General features: G+C 36.5%; 4 protein-coding genes across 7 annotated transcripts; 3 read left to right on the forward strand and 1 right to left on the reverse strand.

Annotated features, from left to right (window-relative positions):
• Positions 1-7,379: 7,379 nt before the first annotated feature.
• Positions 7,380-8,228, reverse strand: LOC147558146 (uncharacterized protein At1g08160-like). Its single transcript, XM_086664538.1, has one exon. The coding sequence runs from the start codon at positions 8,198-8,200 to the stop codon at positions 7,598-7,600; it is 603 nt and encodes a 200-aa protein (XP_086520664.1). The 5' UTR covers positions 8,201-8,228; the 3' UTR covers positions 7,380-7,597.
• A 3,940-nt stretch (positions 8,229-12,168) lies between these two features.
• LOC147558147 (Acyl-CoA N-acyltransferase with RING/FYVE/PHD-type zinc finger domain-containing protein) lies at positions 12,169-21,883 on the forward strand. Of its 4 annotated transcripts, none has more exons than XM_086659690.1 (19): positions 12,169-14,113; positions 14,213-14,284; positions 14,381-14,588; positions 14,827-14,935; positions 15,166-15,261; positions 15,378-15,459; positions 15,547-15,606; positions 16,837-16,889; positions 16,984-17,150; positions 17,767-17,977; positions 18,144-18,201; positions 18,331-18,387; positions 18,486-18,731; positions 18,850-18,914; positions 19,038-19,094; positions 19,170-19,269; positions 19,455-19,595; positions 20,749-20,872; positions 21,495-21,883. In XM_086659690.1, the coding sequence occupies exons 1-19, from the start codon at positions 12,545-12,547 to the stop codon at positions 21,539-21,541; spliced, it is 3,522 nt and encodes a 1,173-aa protein (XP_086515816.1). In that variant the 5' UTR covers positions 12,169-12,544; the 3' UTR covers positions 21,542-21,883. The 4 variants fall into 4 exon arrangements, with proteins under 4 accessions (XP_086515816.1, XP_086515817.1, XP_086515815.1 ...); XM_086659691.1 differs by having other exon boundaries at positions 21,584-21,883; XM_086659689.1 differs by having other exon boundaries at positions 12,223-14,113; positions 14,198-14,284.
• A 1,094-nt stretch (positions 21,884-22,977) lies between these two features.
• LOC147558148 (putative pectinesterase 14) lies at positions 22,978-25,183 on the forward strand. The gene is made up of 5 exons (XM_086659692.1): positions 22,978-23,594; positions 23,689-23,860; positions 24,180-24,386; positions 24,485-24,735; positions 24,848-25,183. The coding sequence occupies exons 1-5, from the start codon at positions 23,116-23,118 to the stop codon at positions 25,005-25,007; spliced, it is 1,269 nt and encodes a 422-aa protein (XP_086515818.1). The 5' UTR covers positions 22,978-23,115; the 3' UTR covers positions 25,008-25,183.
• Positions 25,184-25,764: 581 nt separating this feature from the next.
• LOC147558149 (cyclin-dependent kinases regulatory subunit 1-like) lies at positions 25,765-26,731 on the forward strand. The gene is made up of 4 exons (XM_086659693.1): positions 25,765-25,942; positions 26,040-26,114; positions 26,205-26,265; positions 26,376-26,731. The coding sequence occupies exons 2-4, from the start codon at positions 26,062-26,064 to the stop codon at positions 26,517-26,519; spliced, it is 258 nt and encodes an 85-aa protein (XP_086515819.1). The 5' UTR covers positions 25,765-25,942; positions 26,040-26,061; the 3' UTR covers positions 26,520-26,731.
• The last annotated feature ends 881 nt before the right edge of the window (positions 26,732-27,612 follow it).

Here is a 27,612-nt window from a genome sequence, read left to right on the forward strand (position 1 = left end):
GTTTTAGTTTTCTACATAAAATAACAGGATGATGGAAAGAAATTAAGAGGGGATTTTCGAAAATAGATAGAGAAACCGAGAGATAGAGATTAAAAGCTGGAGATCGAATGAGATTTCAGAAATATTGATGTTGACCGAATATATTTTAGAGAGAGCTCGACCGGATGAAGAAGGACATATTGAAGATATTTCCAGAGGGGCATTGGTGCTGTTAACAGTTGTGATTTTTGAATGATCAAAGAGATTCTTAACAATGGAAATATTTAGAGAGAGAATCGTGAAGACATCTTCTCTCAAGCAGAGAAGAAAGGGATTGATTCTAAGAGCATCTCCAATGGGACACTCTAATAAACACTCTAAAAATCTAGCTGTCAAGTGTCAAATAAAGATTCTCTTTCCTAGTGTCAATAAAGAGACACTCTACATTTGTTTGGTCTCCAATGGAGATCTCTAAAATCTCTTACTTAATACACATGCCCCTCTTCAATTCAATAGATAAAAAGTAGTTGAAAAGCAAAGTTTTCTATTGGTTGAAATTATAAAGTAACACTTAGAGAGTCTCAAGTAGACACTCTCATTTTAGAGTTTCTCTCTCTAGACACTCTATAATAAATGTGTCCAACTCATAATAGAGTGTCTAACAAAGTGTTCCATTGGAGATGGTTTTTTAACAAAAACTCCAAAAAGTCACATGTGGCACTCTAAGTGTTAGAGATTGAGTGTCCCATTGGAGATGCTCTAACTAGAAATACTCTTAGAGAGAGATTCCACCCATCTCTCATGGCACACTGCTTAGCAAGACTCAGAATTTGAAAAAACCTTGATGAGCAAAACACACATGAGAGAAACACTTACGTCTGAAGCATAAAATTGATCATAGAGAGATGATTGATATTTACCTTAACATTTGAAATACTTGGAGCATAAGATGTTGTCACCCATAAGTTTCAGAGTGAGTAATTTGAAATGGCAACAGAGAGCGTTCTATAATACTGAGAGCATCTAGGAGAAAATCTCTAAAAGCAATAAAAGAAAAGATTGAAGTAAGTCATAAAATGCAATCTTCCGAAAATAAAGACAAATCTTAATAAAGAGATGCCAACCAAATGAAAGGAGTTTCATGGTGGGAGTTGTTGCAAACTCTACTAAGTAAAAAAAAAAAAAATTAGAACTTAAGAAGTACTAATTTCAGTTTAAGAAACTGATATTGCCTTAATGAGCTGATGAAAGGGTTCTTCAGCAAGATGACAATAAGCAAAGTGTAATATGGATCAGATCCACAACTAAACTGTCACCTTAGAGCGAACATGGAAGATGAACAAATTTAAGAAATTAGGGTCATATTAGGATCTAAAAGACTCGTAAAATTGAGTGCGTAAAGGAGTTTACATGGGAACTCACTTTTCACGAACTTTTGTTATCCGAAATAAAATAGTTTATTTCACCATCTAAATTTTGGTTTAGAATTTAGACGAAAGTCCAAAATAATGAAATGTTCCAAGTTTGATTATTAGATGTGTGATCTAATAAATGAACCCCTACTAAGTGAACGTGGAACCATTGCATTATGTTATCCCTAGTCCAGGTCATTAAATGGACAATAATGACTGACGAAGGCTAGCATGAGAGATTGATAGATAGCGATGTTTTTTGGGGTATAGGAATAATGAGTATCCACGTCAACTTCATGGGTTTATAGTATGACACACTGGAAACCCACAAATGAGAGTGCTTCAAGAGTTGAAGAGATGAACGTCATAACTCTCATCTAGCAAATTGGAGAGATTCCTCATAACAAGAGTACTCTGCTCATCTTATGTAATGAATGTCGAACTTTGGTCCCATTAAACGTCACGCCGTAAAAGGATGTTATAAAAACAAAAACCAGGTGAGGCATGATAGACATGAAACTGAGTAGGAGTACAAGAATGGAATATGTCTTCCTATGCAAAATTAGGATAAATTATCTAAAAGATATGTTCTTTCGGTCTGAAGGAGTGTCCTTCGACCAAGATGGCAATGCGTACAATTTTGCGAATAGGATAATGATGACCTTATCCGAAAGATCATCTAGTCCGGTTGAATTAAAGATTGTAATGCTTAGCTAGAAACCAACCACGATCGTCGAATCACTTCGGTGATCCGCGACTAACATAGACCGAATCCTACAACGAGTTTCACCAAAGAGTGGCGGCTTGAACGGAGAGAATTGTCTAGAGGGAACTTGGCAAATAGATAGATGAGATCCAACTAAACAGGCCTAGACAGGTTCGGAAGAGTCCGGACAAAGATAGAAAGAATCGGGCTCGAAAAGGAGACCCGAGACAAGAAAAGGGGGTCGGCCATATGAAGGCCGGCTGGAGCATTGGGTCGGCCATATGAAGGCCGGCTGGAGCATTGGGACGGCCAGGCCAAGCCCACTAAGGGGGCTGATCTGGCCAGCCACATGAAGGGCCCTAGATGGAATTCCTTCCATCCAGGTTTCCCAGTCAGAAAGGGTTTCTGACATTATCTTTTTCGTGGTCCATATTGAATCCTAGTTTGAATATGATTACAATTAGGTTTTCTCTATATATAGATTAATTAGAGAACAGAAAAGGTGTGGAATTTTTTCAAGAGAAAATCAATCTCTTAGACATCAAGTGGAGATGGGGATTTTAGAGAAAAAACTTTCATTATATCTATCTAGTCAAGAAAAAGTAGTTCTTCATCTCAACCTCATTAAGGTCCTAGCTACACTTTGAAGCTCTTAATCTTCCGAAAAGGCGTCGAAATCTAAGTTCGAGGGAAAGCGAATAAGGTATTCTTCTTCTCATTCTAGTTCATCTTTAGTTCTTGCATGTGATCCTGGAAATTAGATGTCTGAGATTCCGCTAACAACACTAGGTGACACCAAAACACTTCAATTCATAGTTTAAATTTTATTCTGCCGCCCCTAAAATTGGTGGCCTAAAGCGAGGCTTTGCTCGCTTTGGGTCAGGGCCGACCCTGCCAGGAATGCATAATCAATACTTGAAAAAAAATAGTTAGGTCAAAACCTAACTGATGCAACTGACAAAATAACATTAGAATTTTATGCTAAGTGGGGTCGTGATAAGTCAGGGATTAGATGACCTAGAAGAAAATTTTCTATTTTTAGTAGTTTCCGAATTTTATATTTTCTTAGTTTTAGCAGTTTCAGAATATTAGTTGCTTTAGGGAAGATTTTCTAGTTTTTAGCAGTTTCTCAATTTTGGTTGTTTTCTTAGTTTTTAGCAGTTTATAGATTCTAGTTATTTTAGAGTTTTAGTAACTTTGGACTTCTATTATTTTAGGGTTTCAAGCCTATAAATTGGCCTTAGTTTATCGAATAAAGTTTTGTTTGATTTAAACAATCATAGAGGGGTGATCTTTATACTGTTAATCTCTTGCCTACTACGCGCTGCATCACTAACTGTAGTAGATTTTCACGAACGCAAGACCTGGATAGACAAACTCAATTCTCAATCAAGGTAGCATTGCATTCATATTCATAATTGACATTATCTGAGATCTCAACGGTGGCAACTACATTATAAAGTAAGAATTATCTAACACTTATATAAACTAATAATTTATATTCTTTGGTAGTAGGTTTTCAAAATTTTTGTAACCACTCATTCTACAACAGTGTTTCCTCTCTCGTTAGATATAAAATATCATATATTTAACTAAGGTACACCTTTATAGCATTTAAACTTGGGCATGTAAGTCACCACAAATTTATGCCGAAAGAATTCTACAAATTGTTAAACACTCACTCAGTGCCCCAGACCTATACCCAACTAACATTGGCTCTTACAAAGAAATATAAACAAGTTCACTAAACATACGAAGCGAACAAAACATGATAAGTAAAAAAGATGATGCTCATACTAGATCTTTGCGCAAAAACTATCATAATTCATCAATCAAAACGCCGATTATGACTCATCAATCAAAACTCCGATTATAACTCATCAATCAAAACTTCAATTATAACTCATCAATAAAAAAGAAATACATTGGAGACTATCTCAACACCTTACACAAAAACTACATAACCCTTCAACCAAACCTCTAATTAATGAATTTTTTAAAGCATTGGAAAGTAAACGAACAGATCTTTCAAAATATTAATGAAACACACCCAAATTCATTACCAACACTATATTTCATTTAAACTCATTATAATACAATGAAGACTGTTCTGACACCTCGTAGAAAAACTATCATAACTCGTCATTCAAAATTCTGATTAATGCACCATTTGAAGCATTAGAATGTAGTGAACAACGCAGTGAATTCATCTAATAACAAGATCATGGCAGCTGGCCTTGAACATCCGCAAGGTCGATGTTAATCTTCTCTTGGAACTGTGAGGTTCAACCCCCTATGGTGATAACTTTTAAAGCATTCCTACCATCGACGCATCCCGATGTTGTATTGTTTCTAAAATAACATATTGTATATAATCTGTCGTCTTTTGTATATATAGGTTATAAAAAGTTTGCATTGAACCATCCACATGAAAAAGTGGTGGTAATAGTATAATGGCATGATGGTGTATGTATAGATGTATTATTTCAGCCACAAAATTTAATATCTATGAAAATAAAAATTGTTGGTTTTTTTTCGGTTTGATGTTTGGATAGTATTTATGGTCCTCCAGAGTTAATATCAAGAAGACCTTTTAGGAATTTCTTCTCACAATATTTAACTTGCTTTCAATACTATATGCTTGTATTGTGGATTTGAATGTTTATTCTGAAAACCAGAGAAGTTTGATGGTAATATCAATAATTCTATTGTGAACTACTTTTGAGATTTTATAAAAAAACAAATAATTTGATACTTTGGGATTTCATAGGCTAGCGTTTACATGGTCTAACATCCGATCTTATGAATATCATACTCGAATCGGCTAGACAGAGTACTTGTAAGTATGTCTTGGTGTAGACCCTGTATCTATCCACCATTCTATCATGTTATCAATGAGATTAACTTCAGAGACAACAACACATAGGTTCATATTTTCAAATTTCTGAACCACATCATCGACCATGTTTTCATTATCAGTAACGAGAGCACATAAATTTTGAAGTTCTGAATCTTCAATAAGTGAAGTTTGGTTCTTCACTTTGTTTGGTTTACTGCCTGGTTTAGAAGACCGACAATCCTTTGCAAAGTGCCCTGGATTTCTACAGTTAAAACAACCATTAGTATTTTTCCTCCTTTTGGTCTTACCATTTGATTTGGTAGACCGTTTCCTTTTATTAGACTGGTTTGGTTTTGTTTCAACCACATTAACATTGGATATTTTTTCATTTCTCCTTTCAGCAGTTCGACTATCTTCCTCAATCCTTAATTTGAGGATTAGGTCTTCAAGACCCATATCTTTGTTCTTGTGTCCAAGATAGTTTTTAAAATCCTTCCAACCTAGAGGGAGTTTTTCTATCATAGCACAAACCTGAAAGGCCTCATTAGTAATAATATTTTCTGCCTTCATCTCCTGTAACAACATTTGTAGTTCTTGTACTTGTAACATAACTGGTTTAGAATCAGTCATTTTATAGTCCAAGAACCTACCGACAATGAATTTTTCATACCCGCTGTCTCTGTCTTATATTTGTTAATGAGGGTATTCCATAATTCCTTAGAGGTTTCTATAATATAATAAATATTATAAATACTGTCATAAAGAGAATTCAATATATAATTCTTACAGAGGAAATCACTATGCTTCCATGCCTCCACGACAGACACATTCTGAATGTCACCATCCTCATTTAGGAGAAGTTTTTCTTCAGAAAGATATTTAACCAACCCGAGAGTGGTTAAATAAAACAGCATCTTCTGCTGCCAACGTTTGAAATCGATCCCCTTGAACTTTTCAGGTTTCTCAGCATGGTTCGAGGATGAAGCATTAACACGAACAGTTTCAACGTTTGTTGCCATTTCACTCTCTTATCACAGAAGCAAAGTAAGTTAATATTTTAAGAACCAGAAAACTAATTATAATAAATTTTCTTAAGATTGTTGTTTCTTTGGTTCTCTTTAAGATAATAAAATGTCTTAATCTTTCTGTTTGAAGAAAACAGAGTACAACCACTTTGGTTTCTTATTTTCTTCTGATAAAGAAAGAGTTATATTCTCTAAACTAATTGAAAAGAGATAAAAAACAGTGATTATCAAAATGAAAAGTAATATATATCCGAGTCGAGGATACCTCTGTCCTTAAGACAATTTACACCATGTATATGAGTACCAACAGTAATGGTGTATGTTTCCCAAGAAAAAACAGATTACCAATCAAGTTAAAGATTGTAACTCTTAGTTATGATAGTCTGACGAACTTTGTAAGCAATACGAACTTCTGAACAGTGATCCTTAAACTCTAATGCTTGAAATGAATGCTCAGAAATGCTAAAAATTAATAATTTGTTTGCTGAATTCTCATGGTATTTATAGGGGTATTGACACTATTTCGTATGGGTGCCTATAGACGAATGGATGATCCCAATAGTCATATTTGACTGTTGATTTTCGGGTGCCATGTTGACCGTCAGATCTTAACGGATCTATTAAGATCTCGTGCATTGAACGCCCACCGTTAGATCATCAACGGATCTATCTTAAGAGCGCCAAACATCCTGACCGTCAGATCAAATCTATGACTGTAAAATCCAAGGCTCCAATCGCTCCTCGTGACAATGCGTACGTGCGGGCGCCTCTAAAGCGCCCTAAACGCCACTGCGCGCGGTTTGCGTGGTGCAAACCACGCGAAGCACCTTTCCATTTCAAAGAACATACCATAAATATATGGAGAGTCTATATAAGGAAATAAAACTTCTTCAACATCATAAATGTGGTACTAAACTCTAAATTCCGATTTAGAGTTAATGGTACCCATACCAAACTAATTTGGTGATAACTCATTCATACGGAATCGGATTTGGACAAAATTTAGGTCTAAATTCAAGAGCTCGGCGAGACAAATCCAACGAGACGTCTTGCTCGAGATTCTGATGAATATAGGTACCTCAAATTAAGAAAAAATCGGTCCAAAGTCTTTTGAGCTAGGTACCAATTCCAACAGTAGTACTGGTGGAGAGAGAGAAGAAAAACAAGAAAATATAGATTCAAAAAATTAATTTGTTAAATGTTGTGGCGGTGGCAGTATGGTTGTTGTCGGTGATCATTTTTGACGATAAGAAAGAGAACCGCAAGGGAAGAGAACATTTTGAAATGAATGGTGAAAATGTGAAATTATTAAATGTTGAGTTTGATTAGGGGAATCATAGTAGTGGGGTCAAATTGGATGAACAAACATGATATCTAAACTTCCAGCTGGTCAAAATTGGAGCAGGACAAACATGATAGGGAAACTTTCAGCTGGTCCAAATTAGACTTAAAATAACTTTCAAATAAAAATTACAGCAAAATAGTAGAGTTTGGCAACAAAAGGAAATTACAGCAAATTATTACAACAAGTAAAAAATTATAAAATTTCAGTAGGCATTTCAAGCGATAATCTTATAACCCGGCAACCATCCAATTGAAAAAAGCAAAACAAACACAAATCAACACACTTAAAAATTTAAATATCGACATGGCATTCCGATTGATGGAATTGTTTGGGCGATGATACATGTACTTCCACATGGTAACATTTCACTTTTAGTGTGTAGTGGGATGATTTCCATTTTCCTACTTTAAATCGAATTCTTGCCTTAACTCGAACCTCTACTTGGATCTCACCTGAGGATTTTTCAAGCCCAATATCCTTAGAGACAGACTCCTCTATCGGTACAGATAGGCCCATGGGCTTTACATCTAACATAGTCACATTTTTGTGAGGTTGAAAAAATGGTTCAACCATTTGAAAGGCAATTGGTTCATCATCATATAATACCGAAACTTCGATTGAATCGTAATATACTGATGCTTTCTTGTTAGGATTATGAGCTCTTAAAACAAAATCGAATGTGGCATTGAGATTATTGAGATGTAGGTCGAACTTCTCGACCTTACCTGTTTCAATGGTGTAGACTAACTTTTTGGGCTTAATAGCTAGCCAAGTGATGAGCACGATGAGACCAACGATAACGAGTAATACTAGTAAAACAATAGCAATGCATCTTACTATGGGCGACCGAATTGGCGAGGTTTTTGGCGAGCTGCCAAAGAGAGGGCCGGCCATGGTTACTAACTTACTAGTTAACAAAAATTATGATGAAGAGTTAAGGGCCAAGAAAATGTTTTATAGGTGAAAAAAGTAGGAAAAGAAAGATTTGATAAGAAAAGTTGGGTAAGAATTCCATTCAATTCTCTTTGTTTTTTTTTGTGAGTTGTTCTAGTATTTTAAAGAAATATAACTTTTGGGTTTCTTCATTGAAACTCAAACTAATATGAGTTGAGATTTTATTATTTTGTATAGAAATAAGTAGATCTTTTTGTTTGCAAATTGAGTGTGTGTGTGTGTGAGAGAGAGAGAGAGAGAATAATTGGGGATTAAGCAATTCTTTTCTTGGGATTGTCCCTTAAATTGTTTACTTCTTCTCCTTTCCCATATATGGTTGCCTTCATCCCAAGTTATTCTTATTCATTTAGCCCCCATTAGTATATGTTTCAGGAGCTTGTTGATGGGCTGCTTGTCAAATAATAGCAATAGCAACCAAGTAATACTTTTCCCACACTGCCTAACTGAATGTAAAAATTCATAGTTTTGTTTTCAACTTAGCTTGCATTAGTCTATCGATTCTTAAACCCGAAACTCTAAACCATAGTTGCTTTCGGAAGATTATTTTACAACATATTACATTACAGGATTCTATTTTAAACTATCTTAAATTTAAGAATATGATCCACTTTTAAAAATCGAATCAATTTTAGATGGGCCAGGCTACAAGTTATAGATTAATAATATGAATTTTTTATAATTCTGATTCACATAGGTATAGTTATCATTGTTCTCCCTCATTTCTATGTAAAATTCAAAACCAAACAATTTCTACCCCTAGCTCTTTCAATTTGGCATCATGTAATATCCTTTAGAATCTTTATAAAATGGACTGCCATCTACTGAACGGAAAGCCAATAAGGCAATAACCAGATCTCTCTCTCTCTCTCTCTTTGGCTTGTATTACCAAATTCTAGTAATGAATTGATGGTAGATTTCATGTGTGGCCAAGCATTGCAAATTGTTCCCCCCTTAAGAAGTCTTCCTTAGATGAGAACTATAAGTTTCATAAAAGTTCAAATTGTTGACTAAATAAATTTAGTTTGATCGCATCCGAATAGAGGTGGCCGAGAAAAGGCGGAGCCTAATGTTGTTATAAAATTTGGCACAAGGTCCATCGAGTTCGACTCTAATGTTCTGGAGTTGAAATCCACCAACTTGAGCCGAAATTTGTAACATAATTCGGTATGTGTCCACCGAATTTATTTGTATTCAATAGTGGCAGTAGGGTTAGACCACAAAATCGGTCCACCGAATTTGGAATCAACGGACTTGAGCCGACTCTGTAACTGGATCTTGTCGGGTCAATTGATTTTGAGTCGAAGAAAAAACGGAGAGTGTGTGTTTTGAGTGGGAGCACTTTCGACCATTTTCCTAAAATAGGGGATCGCCAATAACAGGGAGCTACTGTGTCGTATAATATATTTATGAGAGACATACTGAGCAGATGGGAAGTTCCCTTCCCTCGTTAACTCACCAAAATAAAGAAAGGATGCCTTGCACACAACTTTTTTTGTTGTAGGCGTCCTGCTAGAGTCAATAACTCTAGTCAATTCAGTTTAACTGGAGTACTCTGTGGGCGGCCTTCCCATCAGATTGTCTAGTCGAGAAAGCAAGCTTATTCTCGGATTGGTTGCAGTTCAAGGTTTGGCTTAGGCTTTAAGTATGGATAGTCGGAGACCTCACAGATTGGTATGAGTCCTAAACCATTCAAAAATTTTGAGATCTGATAAATTCCATTACTACTTACATATCACTTTAAAATCGAAATCAACCCAAACACAAACACTTTTCATAGGTTTAACTACTTCGAAAACTTTTCTAACACTAGACTAACGGATAAAATAAAATAAAATAAAATAAAATAAAGGTTTTTAGAATCGGTTTTTAATAAGAAATGAAGATCTTTTGAAACTTTTCTTTAGTCTCTTTCATCGATGAATGGTCTACAGATGCTATCGTTCAAAAAACTTGGAGAAATCTAAGGGTTCGAAAAAAATCAAAACGAAAATGAAAAAAGAAAAAAAAAAGGCAAGTGTTTGGAACATCTACAGACAAAACGGCCAAAAAGGGAGATGCCTACAAAATGAGAAACCTACGACAATAAAAATGGGGGGCCGCATACAAAGGCACCAAAAAAGAAATACTGTAGTAAAGTAAATAGTGATAAGGAAGAAAGGAGCGAGGAACGTAGTTCTTGTTAAAGTGCAGGTGGTCTGGCGCATACACTTGGGAAGATGCGACCTTACCCTGTCTCCTCTCGTTGTAAAGTTGATCCTTCTACCTTATAAAAGCCTAGACCCACACTCCCTTACTCCTTCATACACAACTACTGCGGCCCTCTTACAACCACCTGCCGAGGCGACTATCTCCATCGGACCACCAGACATGGGAGTACTACTGACTTGGAGATCGGAGTTGAGTCGATCGGCTACCCTCATGTCAACTGAAGAGGTAGATGAGGAGTGAGAAAATAATCATCTCCCTGGACTCAGATTAAGCACTCTGGGGTGGTGATGGAATGGTAGTGCCAGTGGCGGTGGTTTTATTATTGGGCAATTTGGATCCTTTGGCATAAATTACTTAAAATTAATTCCCACAAAATTAAGTTGAATTTCAGTGTATTATGATAAGTTGTTATAAGTTTGATGTGTGGGGAACAATTAAGTTAGATTATGATTTCTTGATTATGTAGTTTTAGCATCTTCCTTTTCTTCGGTTATGTTTCTTTTCTCGTGCATTGTTTAGGCATATTTGGATTGGAAATGAAATACAATTATTAAGAATTTCATTCAAGGTAATGTTCAGTATGTAAGATATACACTAGCATTTATTTTCACATCATCAGTTAAATAAGTCCACTTTTTTTTGGGAACAACGAAATTTTTCAGAGTACAAAATTTTCACTAAATTTTTTCGATTTCTTTTTGTTTCATCCAATCCCCGCCACCATTCTTTCTCCACTCTGAAAATAGTCGCTGGCAGACGACCATTATGGGCGATTTTAATTATTCTTTTTTAAATCTTATTTGCGGATCACCACCCCCCACCCCACCACAATAATTTTCTCTCTCATGCTTCCTCTCTCTCTCTCTCCACCTTCTAATCTTTCTTCTCATCCTTCATTCTCTCTATCTATTTTGGCGAAGGGAGAATCTGACAATTTCTATCACAATAGAGAGATGCAGTAGAAGAGGAAGGAAGAGAAGAAGAGAAAGATAAATGACAGTGAGAAGACAAAAGATAAAAAAAAGAGAGAAATTGTGGTGGCCGAAATGAGTGTCTTATGATTTTTGGTAGCTAAACAAACCAAAGAATCTTGATTCTTACCAATTTTTTTTTTTTTTTTAGAAATCATACTTGAAAATGCTTCGTCCAAACACACAATAGAGGTAGTTTCGAGAAAAAAAATTGGTTCTTACCCACGAAAATGGGTGAGACCCTTATTAGGGCTCAAAATGACCTATAGGTCATAAGTTGGTAGCCAAGACGAAACTAACCTCTCTTAACAAAAAAAAAAAAAAAAAAAAAAGACGAAACTAACCTATAAAATACTATAGTAAGGTAAGGCGGTACATATTTCAATTTCCCGCCCTACTAATTTTAGGCGCGAAGAACCCCACCTATCAAGTTGGTGAAATGCGCGCGTATATACCAGATCAAACAAATCAACGGCTGAAATTAATACTCCACTAACATAAGATTGGGTGGATTAGCGCTGACTGATTCCCTGTTTCACGGCTCAAAATTCAAAGCTGTCTCTTTCTGTCTCTGCTCCATCCGATTAACCTCATCAAAAGATATTTAGGTTTTCTTAATTACTGTCAATTTTAAAGGAATTGACGAAAATATTCATATAAACTACATAATGACCAAAATTTCCCTACTTTTAAGGACGAGGTCACGAGGATTTCAGGTGGGGTTCTATTGTCAATGACATAACAAGCATGGGCTTTTTCGTCATTTCGTTGACAATTCACATTATTTTCAGTAATTTTTTTCTATCCTCTCCCTATCTCTCTAATCTCTTTGAGAAAGCGAGTTAAACGTCGTCGGACCTATTTTCTGATTTCCTCCATCGACTGGTTAGCAGAAACCCTAATTTTCAGATTCCTTTTTATTTATGTATTTTCGATTTCTAATTAGGTTGAGAGTTTGGATCTTTATCTGATTTCAATGTTATTATCCAATCTATTAGGTTTTTTTCTTCTTACTTCGTCGATACGTTTGGGTTTTATCTAACTGATTTGTGCAACCAAAATGTTCATTTTGTAACAAAAATTTATCTAGGGCAATTAGTTTGAGATGACGAACATGGCTGATTCAGAGGGATTCATGTTGTTATCAACACCTAGAACCGGTTTGAAACGCGAATTTGCTTTAATGCAAGCTCAATCTGAATTATATGTTTCTTTCAGTCGGTCTCGAACCAGGAAAGTTCAGAATGGTTCTTTTAGTAATGGAGTTTCTGAGAAATCTAAGAGATTGAGAAGTTTTGTTTGCAAAGAAGACCTAGATAAGGATTTGGTGAATGAAAATGATTTGGTGAAATCTTCTGAGAAACAGATAATAAATCTCATCAAATGCCCAAAAATTGAGGATGTTGATTTTCCTTTATTTAAATCACGGACCAACGAAGATTCAAGAACATGTTTGGTGGGCATTTCACAAGCAGAAAAACCAGTTGTGATTGATTCCAGTAATGGTGGTATTAGAAAGGCTTCAGTGGATAAGACGCCGCTGAAGTATTATACTCGGCGCAAGTTTACGGGGACAAGTGGAAGTTCCATGTTAATGGGTTACATTTGCAAAGTTGAAGATATTGTAATGGATGATGTCTGCAAAAATGAAGCTATTTTAGTGGATGATGTCTGCAAAAATGAAGCTATTTTAATGGATGATGTCTGCAAAAATGAAGCTATTCTAATGGATAATGCCTCCAAAAATGAAGATAATGAAGCTTTGGCATCTCCTGAGATATGCAAGAATGGAACTGGAGTGATTGGCGATGTTCGCAAAAATGACGTCTTAGTATCAGCTGATGTTTCAGAGAATGATGCCAGAGTACTAAGGGATGATTGCCAAGAGGAATTTCTGGTCAGGGTAACCAATGAGGATTGCAAGAATGAACCCAGATTAATGGGGGATGATTCCGAATATGAAGCTACGGTGTCAACTGATGCTTGCAACAATGAAGATAGAGTAGTGGCTGGTGTTTGTGGCAATGGAGCCAGAGTGATGGGTGATGGTTGTGAAAATGAAGTTTTAGTATTGGCTTCAGATTGTAACAAAGAAGTTAGAGTAAAGGGTGTCAATCGAAACAATGACGCTTTACTATCATTAAGTGTTCGCGAGGATGAAGCCAATGATGATTGTAACGATGAAGCTTTAGTCTCGGAGGATGTCCACAAGAATGAAGCTTTAGTATCAGAGGATGTTTGCAATAATTATGATGATGGTAAAAATGAAGGTATTTGCACGAATGAAGTTTTAGTATCAGAGGATCTTTGCAAGAATGACGCTTTAGTATCAGAGGACGTTTTCGAGAATGAAGCTAGAGTTATGGATCATGATGACAAAAGTGAAGCTTTAGTACCGATTGATGATTGCAATAATGGAACTCTTGTGTCAACTGATGGTTGCAAGAACCAAGCGAAAGTTTGTTCTGATATTTGCAGGAAAACATCAACAGCAGAAGACGAGGAGATCACCCCCGGTAGGGCTAGCCCACTGAGAACACCTTCAACAAATAAGCTTGAAATGAAAATGTCGAAAAAGATTTCTTTGACCAAGTTTCCATTCAAGATGAAGGAGCTTCTTGAGACTGGTATGCTTGAGGGGTTGCCTGTCAGTTACCTCTATCGTGGTAATAAGGTATATTTCATACGCTGCTAATCTTTTGTTCCCGTATTCTTTTCTGCTTCATAATATTGCTTTCTTCTTTACGACTTTTTAAAGCTGAATTTCACGCAGAACGGGTTGAAGGGAAAGATTAAAGGTTGTGGGATTTTGTGTTCCTGTAGCAGCTGCAAAGGGGGGGATAGTGTGAGTATTATGTTGTTGCTTCAATGATGTTCTTTCTATAATATATCTGAAAGTAAGGTAGACTAACCCACTGAATGCTTGATTTGATCAACATAGGTTGTTTCACCTTTGCAATTCGAGAGGCACGCTGGTAGTAAAAATAAACGTGCTGCTGATTATATATTCTTGGAAAACGGGAACAGCATCCGTGATGTCTTGAATGTGTGTAGGGATGCTCCTTTGGACACGTTGGAAGAAACAATTAAAAGCGCAATCTTTTGTTCATCACCTGTTAAAAAGGTTACAGTCTGTAAGAGTTGCAACGGTGAGCATTACACACCTTTAGAAGCCAAACATTATAAATTATTTTTTGGACAAATTTCTATTGCTAAAGCATTTATGCATGGATAAAGTTTGCGTTCCTTGTCCTTATCTTTAAGTGATAAGAAGTATGTTATTTGTCTTTTTCTTTAACTAATAGTAATTGCAGTTCACGTCTTTTTCTTCAAGTGAGAAGAATTTTGTTCTTTCTCATTGTAACGTATGTACTTTTAATGATTTAGGACCTCTTCCTACGTCTCGCATTATGAAGACAGCTGTACTATGCGCTTCATGCCTTGAAATAAAGAAGTCTCAAGCACGCCCAGTATGTACTGATACTTCTGATACTAGGTATGCTATATAAGAGAGTTGACTTTTTCTAAGTCTTAACTATCATTTTCGTTGTTTGACTTCTGGGTTGTTTAGGTGAATTTCGCTGGCGTTTTTCCTTGCTCTCTTAGAACTTCCCTTTAGTTTTGTAATATTACATCAAATTATATCGTCTATATATTGCTTTGTTTCTGATATGCTTTCTATCTCTTGTTCGGTTTCTCATACTCCTATATTTATGACTACCTCAGGTCATCTGAACCAATTTCAACTCCTAAATCATCTGATGTTGCTTCAAACTGTATTTCTCGACAAAAAAAGAATAGCAAGGGGAAGCTAACAAGAAAGTCGGTTTTCCCTTTTCTTTTTTGCATTAAATTTCTTACTGCCATATTCCTGTATTTATTTTCCTTTGTTATCCTTATTTTGCAAATCACTAAAACTTTAACTTTTAATGTTGCAGAGATTTGCGATTGCATAAGTTGGTATTTGAGGAAGATGGTTTACCTGACGGAACTGAACTAGCATATTACAATCGTGGTCAGGTTGGTTACATGGATATGATTGAATACATTCATTTTCTTTGCTGCTAAATTCATTTATTTGATCTGTATTTACCTTTTGTTGGACAGAAATTGCTCGAGGGCTATAAAAAGGGTTTCGGTATATTCTGTCATTGCTGCAATGCAGAGGTATTTTGAGTCTTTTGACTACTTAAATATTGAATTAGCTATTGTTCTTCCCCATGCCCATTGCCAAATGGGAATGCACCGAAAGCTCGATCCACTGCTCCAGTGCTCCCCCTGCATGCGCATTCTTAGACCTGGGACCTTCATAGGGAGTGGGGGACAATGGTTATGCCAATTAATATCGGTGAACTAGTGTCAGTGTCCATGATTTAGACTTTTTTTAATCAAAGCATGTTTCCTTTATTATTATTTTTTTTTTTTTTTGAGAACTTGATTGAATTAAAAACGAAAGGAAAGCTATACACCGGACTGAGGAAGGAAAAAGGGTTGCTCGGGTTATGTTACATTCACATAACCCATGCCTCCCAATTCCTAACTACATCCAGAAAAGAAGTGAATTTAAACTTACGTGAACTGCTTATCTAGTAATGGATCGTTCCTTTTACATCTTCCACATCTGTTACTGAAAACAAATTCGATTCCTTGAAAATTTTATCGTTCCGATCCTTCCAGAGGTTCCATACTATTGCCACCGGTATGAGATCCCAAATCTCCTTTTTGGAGTTCGGTTTCTTAATACCATCCCACTGTTCAAACATCGATACGATCGTGCTTGGCCTACACCATTGGATTTTTAGTGTTCCCATGAAATATTCCCATAGGTTCGAAGCCACCCTACAATTTAGGAATAAATGATCTGACGTTTCCTCCTCCATTCTGCATAAAATACATCTGCTAGGCAACTGAAACCCTCTGTGTTTTAGTGCTTCCACCGTAGGCACTCTACCAATGAGAATAGACCATACTAAGAAAACTACCCGTGGCGGTGTATGTTTTCTATGAAGAATTTTAACTAAGGGTTCCGAGAGAATTTGTACGTTTTGAATCATCCTGTCATAACATTCTCTTACACAAAGAGGCTTGTCGCTTCCTACCTTCCATACTTTCTTGTCTTTCTCAGTGTTTAGTCTAACGTCTTTTAGGAGGTCGCACAATAGCACAAACTGATCTACCTCCCAATCATTGAGGTTTCTCCTCGTACAAACATTCCATTCACTGCTAGACCTATCGAATACAGAAGATACCGTTGCTTCCTGATCAGAAGCAATATCATATATAAGTGGGAATTTATCACACAGCTTGTCCTGCCCTTTATTATTTCTTATTGTAAATACTACAATATCAAACTGAATGTTTTGGTAATTATAGTAACAGTCTATTTTTGACTATCAGGTCAGCCCTTCACTATTTGAAGCTCATGCTGGTTGGGCTTCACGCCGCAAACCGTGAGTTACTACTAAAAACTTTAAAATGTAAATTGTTAGTCTACTGTTTCAATTTTTCTAATCTATGTTAGCCTTTTTTATGTGTGTTTGCCAGTTACCTGAACATTTACACATCCAATGGGGTATCACTTCATGAATTATCAGTATCTCTGTCGAAAGGTCGGAAGTTTTCTTCCAATGACAATGATGACCTTTGCAGCATTTGTGCAGACTTTGGAGATCTTTTGCTTTGTGATGCATGCCCCAGGGCCTTTCATAGAGGTACATTTCACTCTCTACTGATTGATTATTCAATAACACCTTTTCCATTGGCTGCCCAAGCTTCAAGAGGGTTGATATTTGTTAACTGAAATATGAAAACGCAGTTTTTCAGTTTGTCACCTTTTAGTCATCAAATAACAACTGAAGCTTATCTATCTTCAGATTTTCTAGAGAATTAACTACTAAAGATGCTTCGGAATTTCCTACGAGTAAATTGTATGATAATTAATATGTTACATCTGTTGATCCTATCTGCCCATCTACGAGAGCCCCTCAAAATAGATGTTAGAAATTCCTAATCTAAATTAATTCAACTTTCCTAAAAAATTACTGTTACACAATTATCTTGTGTAGTACTTGTATTGTTCATCTGTTGGCCGGGTGCCTTGAAGAGTAATGCATGTGTAGGCATGTTACACCAGTTTGTGTAATCCTTCCTCTGATATTTCTTTTCTTAATTGCAACCTTATTATTGGAAAATGATAGCTTGCTATTTCACATCTTTGTCCACTTCCCATTTTTGCTTGTTTGTATTATATTTCTGGAGGGTTTTTCTGAAGATTTCTCTGCTAATTGGCCATGGACTAAGATTTGATGTTCCATTTTTTTATTCCAGATTGTGTTGGTCTATCTACTGTCCCAACTGGTAAATGGTACTGTCAATATTGCCAACTCATGTACCAAAGAGAAAACTTTTGCAAGCATAATGCCAATGCAGTGGCGGCCGGTAGAGTTTCAGGAGATGATCCAGTAGAACAAATTTCTAAGCGATGCATCCGAACTGTCAAAACACAAGACACAGAAATTGGTGGATGTGCATTATGCAGGTACGCTGTGCTTGTCACTAGGGAGAATTATGTTATTTTCTGTATTGCAAATTCAGCCCTCAGATCTCCATAACTAGCTATTATATTTACCTCCCATATGTTTTTTGTGACTCATCCTCTTTTAATTTATATTTAACTAGCTATTATATTTATCTTGTCTATGCAGATCTCATGATTTTAGCAAATCGGGATTTGGTCCAAGGACGGTTCTACTTTGTGATCAGGTATATTTGTATTACCAACGTCGGTTTCAAGCCTTTGTTTCTCGTACAGTTTTGGAGCACAGTACATTGTGCCATAGCATTGTTAAGTCTCCATGCTTTTATTTAATTGGTTCATTCATCTCTTTTCAGTGCGAGAAAGAATATCATGTTGGCTGTTTGAAGGATCACAAAATGGCAGATCTAAGGGTTTGTACATAACTTAACACCATTTTATTCTTTCATCTATATTTCTATATGTGGAACTTGTTTTCTGGATTAAATTTCTAAATTGCCTACGATAACAGGAATTGCCAAAAGGGAAATGGTTTTGTTGCACGGACTGCAATACGATTCATCAAACTTTGCAGGAGTTGCTAATTCGTGGACCAGTGAAGCTAGGAAACTCTCTTTCACATGTTATAAAGAAGAAGCATGTGGAAGAATGCTCAAATGAGACAGGTGATCTTAATGTGAAATGGTCTCTCCTTAATGGGAAGCTCGCTACTCCTGAGAGTAGACTGTTGCTTTCCAAGGCTGTTGCAATCTTCCATGTAAGTCATTATGAAGGGAGGATAACTCTGCTTATTATAGAATGAAACATGATATTGTTGAAGTTAAAAATTCGTCCATTTCTGTTATTGATCATTTTGTTAAATCTTTGTCCCTCAGGATCGCTTTGACCCAATAGTTGATGCAAAAACAGGCCGTGACCTCATCCCTTCCATGGTTTACGGGTAAGCCTAGATCATTTCCACTGCACTGTTTTAGCATTCTTTGTTTGATTGCTTCAATTTATTCCTTTTTAGTGGACACGGAACTAACTTCCACTTGCTTCTTCTGTATTGGATATTCTGCAGAAGGAATATAAGGGACCAAGAATTTGGAGGCATGTATTGTGCAGTGCTGACAGCAAAGTAAGTATTAAACCTAAAAACTATTTCAGCTTTTACTTTAGAATTATATTTTCTCATATTTAGTTATGTTCCCAGTGGCGGTTCAAGGGTTGTGTCTGCTGGAATTCTTAGAATTTTTGGACAAGAATTTGCTGAACTTCCTCTTGTTGCTACAAGTACTGATTATCAAGGACGGGTGAGGCTAGTCATATTTGAATTTTCCCATCTTTTTATAGCTCTTTTACATGCAAATATTTTTGTGGAGTGAACTTCATCTCTCGATATATTTTCCATCATTGGCTTCTCACTAGACATCGGAATCTCGACTTCTCAAATCTTTCGAGAGATGGTCGTAAAACTATCTTTTTTTGCACTTTATAGGGATATTTCCAGGCTTTGTTCGCCTCCATCGAGAAGCTACTAAGGTCAATGAATGTTAAAAGCCTAGTGCTTCCATCTGCTGAAGAAGCAGAATCCATATGGACAAACAAATTCGGCTTTAAGAAGGTGTCCCAAGACAAGGTGAGCTATACTGGTAGAGTTTTGATTTAAGTAAGTAGTTGGAGATGGAATTGGCTTGGGATCGGACAAGGGAGGATCCCTAGTGCTCCGAGCAGAGTAACTCGCCAGAAACTCAGCCTAGTTTTCACTACCTCTTATATGTATGTGTGTGTATGTATCTGTTGGGATTTACTGTAACCTAGTGCTATTTGTGGAATTCAGACGTCTAACGTGTTACAATATCTACTCAGGATCATATGCACAAACTTAACATGAACTAGCTTAGGTTAGAAAGATATACCTTACTCACTTCCTTCGAAGTAAATCCAAATATATGCTCCTTTCTGTCCGAAGATCTAAAACTTGGAAGTGAAGTTTCTCTAGTTAAGACACTCCACCGGATGTTAGCTAGAACCACAATCCAAGAACTTATTGATCTCCTTGTGATGGTGATACTATATCCTTGAAGATCAGAACTTCTTTGACTCACAACTTCAGGGATTAGTTTTTCTCTTATCTTTTTGCTGGAGTATCTGAGAAGATAGTTCAGAAACTTTTCCACACATCTTTTTGCTGGAGTATCATGTGAGTCTTCCTGGGCCTGGCCCACTGCCAGGCTCAGTGCACCTCTTTCCTTCTACTTACCAGGCCTCCAGTTCTCGGTTGTATGACCCGAGACTTTCACTCTGTCCTAGTCGATTCTTCTGATCAAGTTGATTGCTCTTAGTGTGTAACCTGTTGCACGATTCAATCGCCGTTAGCGGTAGACCAACCAATTGAACCACAAATAACAGTTGTTTCTAGCTAACGCTACGATCCCCAAAGCCACTGGACTTAATGATCTTCATCATGTTTTCCTTTCCGACTATTTGAACGCATTGTTACCTTGATCGAAGGACATTTCCTTAAGTATCAACTATCAATATATATAGGAAAAATGGCTGTTTGTAATACTTTGTATATGGTATTTGGATAAGCCACAAACTCTACTTAAATACTTAAAATTAGACTCTAGCTATTTGAAATTTCACAAATAACAACTAACTAGGTGTCTACTCCCAATTGCGATTTGATCCATGAGTTACTGACCCCAACTACTTAGATTTCGATACATTGATATCTTTTGTTTTCTATATGTTGTCAATAATCTCTATTTCCTCTTGCTGGAACGCAGTTGATCGAGTACAAAAACGGTGGCCAGATGATGATATTTCAAGGGACTTCACTCCTAGAGAAGCCTGTTCCCAAGAATGAGATTGTCGAAAATTCGCCCAAAACACCGAACATGGGGCTTCTTGGTAAGTCTGATGGAATCTAGTAGCCTTCTTGCTCTCCATTTTATTTTAATATACTGGGGCAGGGGTTGCTATCGATGTACAGATAGAAAACTCACAGTGGGTCCATGCTCGATATCTCGCATGATTCTCCTGACAGAAAGGAAAATGGAGAAATATAGATCATACATATGAATCTTAGATATCAAGCAATCACATAGAAATACAACCTCTTTTCAGTTCGAGAGAGTCGATGCAATATTTACATTATTAGTTTATCCTGTTAATAGGACTAGAAATTCATTGTAAGAATTTAAAAGATTATGACACTAGTGAATTGTAATGATTTTTGCATGTTAAAATTTTATTTAGTTTCTGTACACCTAGCATACAATTCCAATCGATTGAATTGACAGAAAGACGATCTTATCAGCTATATATGTCATCTTTTTTCTTGACCGTTCGAATGAGGTTATGAATGAACATAATTCCAAGGTGCTGATGTTAGGAATTAAATTTGATAATTTAGATTGAGACTGAAACCGAATATTGCTGATCGAATAACATGGAGGTGGTAATATCTTGTTGCAATGGTTAACCTTCAAATTTGACACCCATAACTTGATTGTTGATTTTTTCTGTATAGATTCGAAGGATGATGACTCTGTTCATCATAAAAGAAGCTTTACTTGAAACCTGAAAATGAAAATGGTTGTTGATTATTTCTTTTGCCAGAAGAAGCAAACAAGATTGTATTGTCAAGTCTTCTTCTCAACACCTAAGGCTTTCTTTTCATGTCTCAAGAAGATATCAACTTCATTCATTATTTGAGTTAATATTTTTGATAAGGTGGGGTTCATCTATTTCATTATTTCACTGCTGTTATTTCAAATTATTGTATTTTACTATAATTAAGGGTATGAGAACCTCCTACCTGCTTGTACATACAGACATTTCACAATGATTATCTTGTAGCAAAAAGTATGGTGGGAATCCAATACCCAATTTGGGCCTCCTCCAAACATGTATCTAAAACATGTGTGTAAATGATGACGGAAAAATGATAACAGTATAAAATGCTACTCCTAGGATGTAGGCGAACTTTCTCATCACATATACAAAGATTTCGACAAACATAACTTTATTTACCCATCTTATGGGAGAGTCGACCAGTACGGGTATTATTCAATTTTTGTAAAGAAGATATCGTACTTTTGGAATAGAGAAAAACAATGATACACCATAGCTAGTTTTGTTATTCATTTTTTGTAAAGATGATATGGTAGTTTTGAAATAGCAAAAAACAATGTTACATCATAGCTCCCTGGGATATCTCCCTGTATATCTATTGGGTTATTTTTCTAATAGCCCCTAACTTTGTGACCAGCTTCCTGCTTAGTCCCTAATTTTACCAAAAATTCTCAGATGGCCCCTTTTTCAGTTACCGTTAGAACGCCGTTAACCAGTCATCAACTCTCTCTCCTACATCTCTTCCTCTCTCTCTGCCACCTCATCTGTTCGCCACCTCATCGTCTTCTCAGGCGAAGGCCGCTGGTTGGCAATTTTTCCGGCCGGCGACCTTCAAACATTAAAAAAAAATATATTTTTTCCACTCTTCCTCTCTCTCTAACACTCCGGCGAAGGGGAAACCTTCGCCAGAGGTCTAGTCTGTTCTCACGAACAGACCATTGAAGGTCTGTTCGTGAGAACAGACCAGACCTTCGGCGAAGGTTTCCCTTCGCCGGAGTGTTAGAGAGAGAGAAAGGAAGAGTGGAAAAAAAATTTTAAATTTTTGAAGGTTGTCGCCCGGAAAACTTGCCGGCCGGCGACCTTCGCCGGAGAAGACGGTGAGGTGGCAAAAAGATGAGGTGGCAGAGAGAGAGGAAGAGATGTAGGAGAGAGAGTTGATGACTGGTTAACGGCGTTCTAATGGTAACTGAAGGGGCCATCTGAAAATTTTTGATAAAGTTAGGGGCTAGGCAGGAAGCTGGTCACAAAGTTAGGGACTATTAGGGAAATAACGCATATCTATTTGGCTTAGCGTGTGTTTCCTCCTACCTTCACTGTTCATTCTCTTTCAATTTCCTCACCATTTGCTTTAAAATTCAAATAGTTCAATCATCTATCCTCACAGACCACAAGAAAAATAATGCACATTTCTTACCTCCCACGCCAATAACCACTCACTCTTCCCATATAAATCAACCCCACCCCTATTATTACAATTATTAACCCCCCTCTCTCTCTCTCTCTCTCTCAAACTCAAGATGGACTACAACATTACCACCTTGACCACCACTAGTAAGAAGAGAACCAAAACCAACATCTTCTTTTGGTTTTCAGCCTTGGTTATTATTCTCATTTCTATTTCACTTGCTCTCTTTACTAAATTTCATTCTCCTACTACTTCAACTAGTACTCTACAAGGAGCTATAATCAATGGATTAGTGAAAAAGTTCAACATAGTAGAGGAGTACATCTTATCTCTTTTATGGGATAATAGTCATCATAGACTAATACCAAAAGGTCACCACCAGCACCGCAGTCGTCAAGGAAAGAAACCGATAATTCGTTGTGAGGAGTCGAAGTGGAAATCGAAGATTATATCAGAATATAATGTATCAAAAGTATTGACAGTTGATCAAAAGAAATGTGGAAATTTCACTAGTATACAAAGTGCTGTTGATGCAGTTCCTATTCATAGTCCTACTAGAATCTTAATCTTAATTGACTCTGGTGTTTATAGGTTAGTTAGTACTCTTAATCCTCCTAGTAATTAGTTGGTTGTTTAATCATCTCACTAATGAAGTATTAATTAACTAATTTTCTTGTCATATTAGGGAGAAGGTGGTTGTTAATGCAAGAAGGAAAAATGTGATATTCCAAGGTCAGGGTTATCTTAACACATCTATAGTTTGGAATGACACTGCAAATTCAACTGGAGGGACAATTTTCAGCTCCTCAGTTGTGATTTTTGCACCCAACTTCATTGCATACAATATTAGTTTTCAGGTACCCACCCATTTTTTTCATCTGAATCTGACTTGTCTTAGTCAAGGCATAATAGTCATGGACGGGTTACGGTTATATTTCAGAGTATGAGTTCTTAATTGAGACTTATTTTATATCTGAAACAAATTAACTCAAAATCGGCCGAGTGGGGCATGTATTTTGACGAGTTAGACAAAAATAGACATTATCTGACACCAGTCAATTTAGATCATGAGTCAGATTTTGGATCTGACTTAGAGGACCAACACCACCTTAGTTTTACAAGTTATTCCACACTAATTTGGTGTTTCTTTGAATTTCTTGTGCCCCTTGGGAAAAGAATACAGCTCCTCCTCCACCTACTGGGACAGTAGGGGCTCAAGCAATAGCACTTAGAGTTGCTGGAGATAGAGCTGCATTTTATGGGTGTGGATTCTATGGCGCCCAAGATACACTTCATGATGATCGAGGAAGACATTATTTTCGGGAATGTTTTATTGAAGGATCCATCGATTTCATTTTCGGAAATGGAAGATCAATTTATGAGGTGTATATAATGATAGAAACTTAGATACTTCGCAACACAAATTTAATATATAAATGAAAAATCTGTCTCACATACATTATATATGTATAACTATGCAGGAGTGCACGATAAATTCGATAGCTAAACAAGTACCGGATGGAATAAGTGGGGCTATTACAGCTCAAGGAAGGCAGTCGAAGAAAGAGAAATCAGGATTTTCATTTGTTAATTGCAACATTATTGGCTCAGGGAAGGTCTGGCTCGGACGAGCTTGGAAATCGTATGCTACTGTGGTCTTTGCTAAAACATACATGTCTGATATTGTAGCTCCCGACGGATGGAACGATTTGAACCTACCCTCTAGAGATCAGTCCGTGGTTCATCTCTCACATATATATATATGTTATATCTTATCGTTCTTCTTCTGACATATTTGTCGTATTAAGGGGGTGTTTTTTTTTTTTTTTTTTTTTTTTATGCAGGACCGTGTTTTTCGGCGAATATGAATGTGTAGGATCAGGAGCAAATAACACATTAAGAGCTTCGTATAGTAAACAACTTAGTTACGACGAAGCAAAACCATTCATGGATATTTCATACATTCAAGGACATAAATGGCTTCTTCCTCCTACTCAAAACTAATATATCAAAATCAACATGTATTTATATCAGACAAACATAGGGATAAACTAGTTTAATTTAAGTAAGAATAGAACAATTTGGTGTATTATGGTTATACTTTTTGAGGTGTATACACAATCACTTGCATACATGTATATTTATATGATATAAAATTTAAGTATCATTAGTAGTTCAAATTTAGTGAATACGTTTTTAACTATCCAAATGAAAAGAATGGAACTCATTTGAAATGAAGAGATGAGAAAGGTATTACTTAATCCCATCCTATTTAGATTAAGCAAAATTAGGTATCACTTGCTTGCACAGAGCCACAGAGTAGGGGTCCATGTACACATATAGCCTGGATCGGGTTCCTAGGCCCGTGAAACCGAGTAGTCACAAGCGGGAGACGAGTATTTCTCCTACCAATCTCCCGGCTCAAACCACCCGGAAGTGAACAACTCGAGTGGATATACCAAAGAGGCTGCATGTTAGAGGATCCACTACCCATCCGCCCAAACAGATAACTTGACTTCCGCTTAGTTGTGTCTGGTGAAGCGCAATCGGTCTTCTGTGTTATCGGAGGGAAATGGCTACCCAATCTTGGTATCTGCCCAACCCAATCAAATCGATGATCCCATTTGTTCTTTCGATTGGGCTGTCCGATGCTGCCCTAGTACAAAGGGAATGTTATGTCACCCTAATATTTCCTCTTTTTCTTTTCTTTTTTGTTAAAGAAACATTAGAATTCCATATAAGAAAGGGTACAAACATTTCCTAAACTAATTTGAGGGAAAATTCAATTTCAAGAAACAACTCGTTTTTGTTTCATCATTCCTAAAGTTTCTTAATCGACGTTGGACAACATGCCACGTGACTTTAAATAAACCCTTTAAATATACTATTCGTCATTTCACTAGACAGAAAAGTTTCTCTCCCGTCCTTCTGCGTCGTAGGTACTCTCTCTCTCTCTCTCTCTCTTTGTGCTTGTCGATTGGGGGTTTTAGGGTTTTGGTTCGTTTCTTGGTAATCAAGTTCCCTTTCATTTTGCAGATTCGAGTAAAGAAATCAAGAAATGGGTCAGATCCAGTACTCTGAGAAGTATTTCGATGACACTTACGAATACAGGTTTGCTAACTTTCGATTACAACGGATTAAAACTCAGATTTCTAAATCTCTCGTATTCATGAAGAAAACCCTAATAATTTCTCCTTACAGGCACGTTGTTCTTCCTCCTGAAGTTGCCAAACTACTTCCGAAGAATCGACTTCTCTCTGAGGTAATTAGTTTGATTAGATCTATTTCATAACTAGGGTTCTTGAATTCTATTTTATCTTCGAGATTTCTAGTGAGAGAAACCCTAAGAGGTTTTTTGTTGTTTGGAATCAGAATGAATGGAGAGCAATTGGGGTTCAGCAAAGTCGAGGTTGGGTTCATTACGCAATTCATCGCCCAGAGCCACACATAATGCTATTCAGGAGGCCTGTCAATTACCAGCAACAACAAGAAGCCCAGCAAATCCTTGCTAAATGAAACCCTAACTTTGATTATGAATATGGTTAGTGGTACTAATCAAACTATATGTTTTCAATATCTGTCTGTGTCTCTCTTTTTTCATCTAGAAAAGAAGAATGCCATATACTACTTAACAATGTTGATGATGATGATGATGTTTGTTACTGTAAAACTTCTCATCTACTTCCCTGTTTTAATGGGACTTAATTGTGGGTTTTGATTTGTGCTAATATTCTTTTTTGGGTGGATGATGATAAATTAGGGTTTTGTTGGTTCCTGTGTCTTTACCCTTTCCCACCATTCACATGAAAATGTTCTTCTATATTGGGTTTGTATAACATTTTCCAACCTATGTTTTCATTTCGTTTGGTGGTAATATCAAATACTATGTGTATTTCTAGCTGTTTGAATATCTATAATGTTCCCCAACCTACCCTTTATTTGTTGGATGAAACATTATCCCACTTCACAAGGTCGTTATGGATTTGTCTACACATGGTTGCCCAAGTAGTCATTAAATTTGGGTCGTTATGGATTCCACAAGGTCGTTGTGGAATCCATGGTCATTGAATTTGGGTTATTAAAGGTATAAATAAAGTAGTTAATTGGGTTTTAGGCTCGTACTTTATTTGGTTTTTAAGATGTTTAGACACGCCTTTTTTTTTTTTTTTTTTTTAATTTAAATTTGGTGGTTATCGTGCTTATTACAACTCATTGATGTATCAATACCATTGTAATGACTATCGCGGTAACTTTCAATAAAATAGGTATTTATTATGAACTAAATTTTCTTTTTTGAATTAATGAGCCTATAGAGCCACTTTTCGCTTTAAAACTTAGGCTCTAGAAATTGCCAGTGAAACAAACCAATTAAGATTGTTGGATTACTTGGGAATTTGCTAGCCCGAAGACCAAAATTCTCTCCACTCAACATGTTATATGAGGTTGATGGTGGTTGGTCAAGATAGTGGTGGTCGGTGAAAGTGGTGGTGACAACCACGAGGTGAACTAGAACTCGAGTTTAGGTTGGAATCATTTTGATATAAAGAGTATAATTTTGTCAAAATGGCTCATGTCACTAGCATATCCGCAACTTAATGGTGATTTAACG

The sequence above is a fragment of the Eschscholzia californica genome, unplaced genomic scaffold (assembly GCF_041429995.1).
Source record: "Eschscholzia californica isolate CP2 unplaced genomic scaffold, dmEscCali1.0.p SCAF_2, whole genome shotgun sequence".
NCBI lineage: Eukaryota > Viridiplantae > Streptophyta > Magnoliopsida > Ranunculales > Papaveraceae > Eschscholzia > Eschscholzia californica.

Excerpts from the sequence above, each read along its gene's own strand:
- LOC147558149 (XM_086659693.1), top strand. The coding sequence starts at position 26,062 with ATGGGTCAGATCCAGTACTCTGAGAAGTATTTCGATGACACTTACGAA. Across the intron at positions 26,115-26,204 it reads GATGACACTTACGAATACAG|GCACGTTGTTCTTCCTCCTG; the intron begins GTTTGCTAACTT and ends TTCTCCTTACAG. Across the intron at positions 26,266-26,375 it reads AGAATCGACTTCTCTCTGAG|AATGAATGGAGAGCAATTGG; the intron begins GTAATTAGTTTG and ends GTTTGGAATCAG.
- LOC147558146 (XM_086664538.1), bottom strand. The coding sequence starts at position 8,200 with ATGGCCGGCCCTCTCTTTGGCAGCTCGCCAAAAACCTCGCCAATTCGG.
- LOC147558148 (XM_086659692.1), top strand. The coding sequence starts at position 23,116 with ATGGACTACAACATTACCACCTTGACCACCACTAGTAAGAAGAGAACC. Across the intron at positions 24,387-24,484 it reads ATGGAAGATCAATTTATGAG|GAGTGCACGATAAATTCGAT; the intron begins GTGTATATAATG and ends ATAACTATGCAG. Across the intron at positions 24,736-24,847 it reads AACCTACCCTCTAGAGATCA|GACCGTGTTTTTCGGCGAAT; the intron begins GTCCGTGGTTCA and ends TTTTTTATGCAG.
- LOC147558147 (XM_086659689.1), top strand. The coding sequence starts at position 12,545 with ATGACGAACATGGCTGATTCAGAGGGATTCATGTTGTTATCAACACCT. Across the intron at positions 16,890-16,983 it reads TGGGCTTCACGCCGCAAACC|TTACCTGAACATTTACACAT; the intron begins GTGAGTTACTAC and ends TGTGTTTGCCAG. Across the intron at positions 18,388-18,485 it reads ACAAAATGGCAGATCTAAGG|GAATTGCCAAAAGGGAAATG; the intron begins GTTTGTACATAA and ends CTACGATAACAG.